Source organism: Vigna angularis, chromosome 4 (assembly GCF_016808095.1).
Source record: "Vigna angularis cultivar LongXiaoDou No.4 chromosome 4, ASM1680809v1, whole genome shotgun sequence".
Lineage (NCBI taxonomy): Eukaryota > Viridiplantae > Streptophyta > Magnoliopsida > Fabales > Fabaceae > Vigna > Vigna angularis.
The window spans coordinates 35107939-35116295 of record NC_068973.1 but is presented as its reverse complement, the minus strand read 5'-3'; the positions used below and the strand labels follow the sequence as shown (position 1 = coordinate 35116295).

At 35.6% G+C, this 8357-nt stretch overlaps 2 protein-coding genes across 2 annotated transcripts; both read left to right on the top strand.

The window, feature by feature from the left end:
- Positions 1 to 2771: 2771 nt before the first annotated feature.
- On the top strand, positions 2772 to 3209 carry LOC108321798 (glycine-rich protein 5). Its single transcript, XM_017553657.1, has one exon. It carries the CDS (start codon positions 2772 to 2774, stop codon positions 3207 to 3209), a length of 438 nt encoding a protein of 145 aa, XP_017409146.1.
- Positions 3210 to 5260: 2051 nt separating this feature from the next.
- LOC108321813 (glycine-rich cell wall structural protein) lies at positions 5261 to 6702 on the top strand. Its single transcript, XM_052877176.1, has one exon. The coding sequence runs from the start codon at positions 5324 to 5326 to the stop codon at positions 6434 to 6436; it is 1113 nt and encodes a 370-aa protein (XP_052733136.1). The 5' UTR covers positions 5261 to 5323; the 3' UTR covers positions 6437 to 6702.
- Positions 6703 to 8357: the final 1655 nt, after the last annotated feature.

Sequence of the window (8357 nt, the reverse complement as noted above, 5' to 3'; positions counted from 1 at the left end):
TGAGTAGTAAAATATGGAGAAATGATACAAGTTAATCTAAGAACTTATTTTCTCTCAAATATAAGTTAATAATAATGTATGTTACCATATTATATTATATATATTATATATATTATATATTATATATATATATATATATATATATATTGTTTTTTATTTATTTTAAATGTATTAACTTATCCTTCCTTTTATTTCTTTGTGTTTGTTTGATTTTATCCTTATATATGCGTGATGATCGTATATAAATACGTGACCAACAAATGGAGCAAATAGTGGCAGTAGCACAAGAGTCAGAGAAAGGTTACTTAAGGCCTAGAGTAGAAGGAACCTTAAATGAGGATATCATAAGTTAAGGAGAAATGTATCTATTTTGTTTGAAAGGACTGTAATTATACTTAAATCCTGTTATAAATAATTTATGAATTTTTGTTTATCACTAAGTAATACTCTAAGAGCTTAAAATTTCCATAAATTTTGGATGTTATATTAATTATAGACTAAATTATTTTAGTTTTTGGGTTAATTTAACTAATTTAGAAATTAAATTTGATTAACTTCAATTACAAGTTAATTTTTTTTATATTTAAATATATATCATGTTTAGTCAAGTTTAGTTAAGTTTTATTAATTAGAATAATCATTTGTCATAGATTAGCTTTTGTTATTTGATTATATTTATTTTAGAACTTTGGTATTATTTGTATATGTAAGAACCCATTTGGACGTCTACTATATATAGACGTCGGGCCCCCTCCAGGACGGACGTTCAAAAGGCTGAAGCAATCAACTCTTCAACTCCACTTGTCAGCCTTTTGAACGTCCGTCCTGGAGGGGGCCGGACGTCTATAATATTGTAGACGTTCGACCCCTCTAATGGACGTTCAAAATGCTGACGGGAGAGTTGAAGATTCAGCCTTTTGAACGTCCGTTCTGGAGGGGGCCGGACGTCTACAATATTATAGACGTCCGGCCCCCTCCAAGACGGACGTTCAAAAGACTGACGGGTGGAGTTGAAGAGTTGATTGTTTCAGCCTTTTGAACGTCCGTCCTGGAGGGGGCCGGACGTCTACATATTTTAGACGTTCGGCCCCCTCCAAAACGGACGTTCAAAAGGCTGAATCTTCAACTCTCTCGTCAGCCTTTTGAACGTCCGTCCTGGAGGGGGTCGGACATCTCCACACTCAATTATTTACATTTATGCCACCGGTCAATTATTTACATTGGGGTTTTGGTGGACGGACGTCTTTGGGGTGACGTTAAAGGTTAATTCTGCACTAGTGAGTGTGTTAGTATGAATGTATGGAGCTCAATATTGGAGGTTATCCTGACACTCTAATGGTCATACATTCTAAAATAGAGAGGTTTGACGCATGTGGTGAGAGTACCGAGAGGTTCGAGCTTGAGGGGCCTTTCTACATTTGACAAAAGGGCGTTTGAAGACTAACCTTGTGATGTGTGGTAGGGTGAAATCAATTGGCAAGGGCTTTGCAAAGCAGTAGTAGCCACCACAAGTGCACAACCTGTCATAACTATTCATTCATTCTAAGTTCGGCTAGTCCAATCACAGCATTGTCATGCATAAAGTGTTTGATTGTTTTGGTGTGATATGTTTGTCTTGTGTATGATGTTTAAATGTTTATATATATATATATATATATATATATATATATATATATATATATATATATATATATATATCATTAATTGTTTGATATTCTAGCTTACCTTTATTTTTTTGTTGTCTATCTATATGTTGTTTTCTTTTTTGTGATGATCATTTTAGTAGTGTGAGCTTAGGAAAACATTATTTCTAAATGCTCTAGCTATAGGTGGGAAGAAACAAATATGTTGTTAGATAATTCTACAGAAGATATCTCTCGTTTTTAGTAAGTTTGTATTCTATTAATATATATATATATATATATATATATATATATATATATATATATATATATATATATATATATATATATATATGTGTGTGTGTATGCATGGTGTTGTGGACTATATATGTGCTATGCAATCGCAAAATTGAACGAGGGAGTTGCGTGCAGAAGACTTAGAAAAATAATACTTTTGGTTTAACTTTTGATAATAAAGAGTATGTCTTCAGTTAAATTTTATAAGAAAATTATTAAAATAATAGTAGTAAGAGTTGTGATGTGGATGTAAGGAAAAAAAAAATTATCAACGTATCAACTCCCATAAAATTTAGAGATGGTTGAAAAAAAAATCACGGATGATTTATACAAACAAACTGTAAAGTGATGTTGAATTGATTTCTTTCAGAGGTTTGAGTGCTAATGACAAAGCTTAAGTTGGTTGTTTATACAGAGTGTAAAAAGTAGTCAAACAATGAATTATTAAATCAATAATCCTTAGGTGTTGAGATTAGTAAGAATGATTTATTCGATTAGAAGAGGTAAAAAATTAAGGATGAAGATGTATTAGCTGAGATAAGTTACATGGAAAAAGAAATAATGATGAAATATTATTTCCCAATTACATGGTATCAAACAAGTGTTGAAACCTGTTTTGCAACGGTGAAAGTGGCTGCGTTTTGGGGAAGAGGTTGGGGAATCAAATCACTCATGCAACGATAGCTCAACGAAATATACTCTTTGGAAAGTGGTGGTTGAGTGATTCGAGTGAAGTGAACTTTCCTACAATCATTTATAGCTACTAATTTCAGTGTATATATATATACTCTAGCTCCTTCGTTGCATTGCATCAATACCTTTTTCTCTTCCTCCATCCTCTCAGATCTCACAATGAAAGTTGTTTCAAACGGCATTGCGATTGTGTTTGCTTTCTGCATTCTGCTTGCCACTAGTTCCTTGGTAGAGGGAGGTGTACCAAAGGATGACCACTCTTTGAATCATCCACAACCGCAACATTTGCAGGGGCCTGCCAATACCAACAAAGGGATTAAGGATGGTGCGATCTTTGGAGGTAATTATCCCGGCAGCGGCTTTCTCGGCGGCGGTGGTGGCGGTGGCGGTGGCGGTGGCGGTGGTGGATTCGGCAGCGGATTCGGCAACGGATTCGGCAGCGGATCCGGTGGCGGATTCGGCAGCGGATTCGGCGGCGGATTCGGGGTCGACGCCAGTAGCGGTCCCGGATATGGCAGCAGTTCCAGATTTGGCAGGGGTTTCGGATTTGGCAAAGGTGAAGACCTTGGTAGTGGCTTTAATGGGGAAAAAAATTAACTATTACGTTCGGTGAAACTAATATAATTATATATAAGTATGAGAGATTATAAAAACAGGAGAGAGAAAATAAATAAATAAAAGTGCTGATTGGTGTTAAAAAAGAAGGTCTAAAATGTATAAGAATGGTGCATGAACAGGCAAGTCAGCATTATCATCATCTATTTGCGAAGATAAAATATTAAATTACATATTTTAGTTACGTGCACCGTAAAGTAGACGATGCTGTGAAACTATTTGGATTGAAAAATGATTTATGAATAATAAAAAGATGCATCAACATTTAATATATATTAAAAAATAAAAATAATAGATTTATAAATAATATCATGTGATAAAAGAAAAAAGATAAAAACATATATAATATATAAATCAAATGAAGGTGGATATGTATCATTATTCTTTTAATTATATGGAAATGCTTGTTATGATATTCCATGCAGCACAACACAATCTAAAAGGAAAAACTGGTTTAAAATTCTGCTTCCAAATATATATGTGTTTGACAGTCTTCTTTAATAATATAATAATATGTATTATAATTTTTAATCAATATATGAAAATAAGAACATTTTGGTCATTCAAATGTGTTTAACTTTAATTTTCAAAAACTATTTTAAAACTGTTTTTAAGATATAACTAAATATGATTGCTAAAAGATAGCTAGGAGAGAATAGCCACATAAAATATAGTTTTAAGAAGAATCAAAGAAACAAATGAAAACAAAATATTCTTCATATACAATATCGAAGAATTAAGTTTCTTTTAGATGTTTTAGAAACTTAATTATTCACAACTATGTTAGACTTTATTGGTAAAATAAAAAAGGAAATTCATACTTTAAAGAGACACTTATTTTTAAAAAAGAATTTTCAAATACGATAAATTTTGAATGAGAAATGAATGAAATTGTTTTAGAGAAGAAAAATATCTTTTTAATAACTTTTTTTAACGACTTGTTTACAACAACATAACAGCTTGTAATTAGTCCAATTTTAAATATATGAACCAATAAAAAAAATTATTAAAAAAAGTTTTTAAAATACGATGGTCCTTTGGAAAATAACTTCCGATAAAAGAGAGAAGAAAACTAAACAGGTCTTGAGATACGAAAACACATTTTTCTCTTCTCATGTCGGAAGGACCACATGCATGCAAAATAGGGAAGTTGATGATTTTACTATCTTTCTCCCATTCAATTTCCCGCGTTCCTAATTGGCTACGAAATGAGCTCTCTCACATACATAAACTCCATTTCTTAGTAAAAATTGTATCCATCTCCCTCGTCAAACACAGGCAGATTTTATCTCATTCGTCACCATCTCATTGCAAACAGAAGCATTAATCACTAGCTGTTGATATTGAATAATTAACCAAGCTGTGAACAAGAAAAGCTCTGCATAATCAAATAGGAAAATTGTGTTTAAGAACAGATATATTGTTGTAAATATAGGTACCTGAAGAGTAAATTTAACTCGAGATACTATGTACCATTTTAGTAAAATTTCTTCCCAACAAAAGCCGGGTCCATGTACCAATCTGATGACTGAAACTTGGATTGGTAACTATCATAATGCATGCAAATTGACGTGTTGTTGCGTGAAGAAGATTGTACTGTAGAGAGGACATTGTTTGGTTGCTGCATTAATTGTATGAGAAGGAACCATTAATGGCGGCCACAGGAAGCTGAATGAATATGATAAACCCAATAATGCAGAACCAGTTTAAGAGTACCGTGCAAGTGTGAAAAAAAAAGAAATAAATGTGCAGAAGCATTAGCACGGGGACAGAGAGACAACAGGGGTAATGGAATAATAGGGAAAATAAAAAGCAGAAGCCAAGTGGTCAAAAACCCTGATATGCTATGTTATATTGAAACAGTGACTTCATTTCAGAGCGCGTAGGAGAGGAGGACAGTTGAGCAATTAAATCTCTCAGTTGAAGACAGGTAAGCCTCATTTACTTCTTCACAAGTGGCAGTTCAGTAATTTCAGTGAATTCAACCTTCTTCTCTTACATACTCTTTTACTATATATAATCTCACTCCTTCATTGCACCAAATCGCATTACTCTCACTTTCACATTGTCTTTCTCTTCTTCCTCTTCATCTTACGATGAAAGTTGTTTCGGATGGCATTGTTGTCGTGTTTGCCTTCTGCATTGTACTTGGTTGTGGTTCGTTGGTAGTGGGGGAGGTGGCAAAGGTTAAGGATGACAAGCATTTGATTCATCCCCCTCATCTGTTGGGGCCTGGGATTATCAAGAGAGGGTTTAAGCGCGGTGGAATTGGTTTTGGTGGTGGTTTGGGAGGAGGAGGTGGCGTAGGTGGTGGTGCCGGGGGAGGAGGTGGTCTTGGTGGTGGTGGAGGTCTTGGAGGAGGTGCAGGTGGCGGACTTGGCGGGGGTGCTGGATTTGGTGGAGGTGCTGGTGGAGGCCTTGGAGGTGGAGGTGGGCTTGGTGGTGGTGGTGGTCTGGGAGGTGGAGGTGGGCTTGGTCACGGAGTCGGTGGTGGTGGCGGACTTGGTCATGGTGTGGGTGGAGGCATTGGAGGAGGAGCAGGTGGTGGTGGTGGCTTAGGAGGTGGAGGTGGAGGTGGGCTTGGTGGTGGTGGTGGAGTTGGTCACGGTATTGGTGGTGGCGTTGGAGGAGGAGCAGGTGGTGGTGGTGGTTTAGGAGGTGGAGGTGGGCTTGGTGGTGGTGGTGGTATTGGGGGAGGAGCAGGTGGTGGTGGTGGTTTAGGAGGTGGAGGTGGGCTTGGTCATGGTGTTGGTGGCGGCATTGGAGGAGGAGCAGGTGGTGGGCTTGGTCATGGTGTCGGTGGTGGCATTGGAGGTGGAGCAGGAGGCGGTGGTGGTTTGGGAGGTGGTGGTGGTTTGGGAGGTGGTGGTGGCATTGGAGGGGGAGCGGGTGGTGGTTTAGGAGGTGGTGGTGGCGTTGGAGGGGGAGCGGGTGGCGGCGGTGGACTTGGTCATGGTGTGGGTGGAGGCATTGGAGGAGGAGCGGGTGGTGGTGTAGGGGGAGGTGGTGGTGCTGGTGGAGGAGGTGGGTTTGGCGGTGGTGGTGGGGTTGGAGGTGGTGTAGGTGGAGGAGGAGGGTTTGGAGGTGGAGGTGGAGTTGGAGGAGGAATCGGAGGAGGAGGAGGTGGGGGATTTGGTGGCGGTGGTGGCTTTGGAATTAGTGGTGGTTTTGGTGGTGGCGGTGGTGCTGGATTTGGTGGTGGGCACTAAGTAGAATGTAAGAGTGTTGATATAAAGTTGGTGTGCAAGAGTCACTGAAATTGTTTTTTACCCATTCCATGTTTTCTTTAAAGAAAACAGTTGATGCTTATTAGATTTGAATTAGTTATATTTCAGTGGTTTCTACTCTTGTATATCAGATGCTATGCTGTATACATGTCTTCTTGTTTGTATTAATCATGCATCGGAAGCAAAGCTTTGTAAGTTGTACTAATTTTTGCCAATAATATACCATTTTTATGGCAGTGTAAGTTCAATACATGTCTTCAGTTTTTTTTCTTCTTTTTGACGGTTAAACTTCCAAATTTGAGATGTGATTGTTGAATGTGCATTAATGCAAGTAACATGATATTTTAACAACTTATTTTAACGAGAGACTATGTATTACTGTTTTGTTTTATTAATGTGTATATTTGAAATGGATCAATCATATGCCTAATTAATTCAATTCTTATGACCATGACGGGTAAGTGATCCAATTGAAGCATTTAGCATGGCTCGTGACAACATTATCTAAGGGTCATACATCAATGAAAAGCAGATCAAACGCATCGATGAAAAGGACACGAAGAATAAAAGCAGAAAAGGTTTATTCAATAATCATTCCTAAAGTTAAACACCAGTTCAGGCAAAATTCCATGACAACCCTCCAAGCTAATCTAAAGACAAAACAATCTGCAATTAAGCGTGAAAAGAAATATATTTTAAATAAAAAGGATATCAGGCTTGAGTTATAATAACAACCAAAACCTAGTACCATTTAGGGTTATCTATAATTGAAGCAGTTTTGATTTTAACTGAAGTATACATTTTTTTTTCTGAATAATTTTTTGTTTTTCTATTTTTTTATTTTAAATGGCATAAAATACTACAAAATTAGTACGTAAACAATATATTATATTTATCACACCCAAGACATAATATAAAACATAAAAAAGTGGTATTTGAAAATTTTGTAAGCTTATTTTGTTGAAAAATATCAACGTCTATCAACATTTATGCTTTGCTTTCTCAAAATCTGATATTTAAAGGTTCACTAAAAATTCAAAATTCTTTTTTAATTAATTTAAATAAAAGAAGAGATATAATTTTCAACTGTTGAGAAAATCGAAACATGAAGACCTAAAATAATAAGATCTAATTTTTCATTAAAATTTCTTTCTAGAACAAAGTTCTAGGTTTCGCTTAGTAATAAAATCAAAGCTTATTTATGTTTTAGGCTTTGGTTAATGAAAATTGAGACCTAAATTTTCACTAAAATTTTGATTATTAGGAAAACTAAAACCTATTACATTTTAGGTTTCAATTTTGTCAATAACCGAAACTTAAAACTTTGTCAAAGGTTAATTTTCGAGAAAGTTACATAGGCGTCAAGTTATTTCTGCATTTTTACGAAAGCTTTCATTGTGAAAACATTGTTGAATATAGTCTCCACTATAAAACCACTACAGCTTTGTCCCGTCGCCGTTGAAAGAGTTCTCAAGGACCTCCACTATCCACTGGCACATTATATGAACATTAATCGTCAAAAGAATTATATTTAGAATAAATAAATAATCATTATAGTGTGTTTTGGTTATGAAGTTGAGGTTATTTATTTCACTATGTTATGTATGTCTTAATAATTTGAGTCTTGATTTTTCTTGTAGTTCGTCTTCAAATCTCACTCAGTCAAATGAAGATTACTTGCACAAGGTACTCCAATATCAAAGTTAGTGATAATTCTACAGTTATATAAATGAGTATTAAATGCAATCATTTTTTTACTTCAAATTGTAATTATAATTTTTAGAATGAGTTTTTTTATCAATGACAACCTAATCACAATTCAATTATTGGTAATTAATGGCATACCCCTAACCATGGCCCAAACACTTTCAAGAAGAAATTAGAGTAATCTATGTAAGGTGAA

Bases quoted from the DNA above. Each gene is read 5' to 3' on its own strand.
- LOC108321798 (XM_017553657.1), top strand. From the start codon at position 2,772: ATGAAAGTTGTTTCAAACGGCATTGCGATTGTGTTTGCTTTCTGCATT.
- LOC108321813 (XM_052877176.1), top strand. From the start codon at position 5,324: ATGAAAGTTGTTTCGGATGGCATTGTTGTCGTGTTTGCCTTCTGCATT.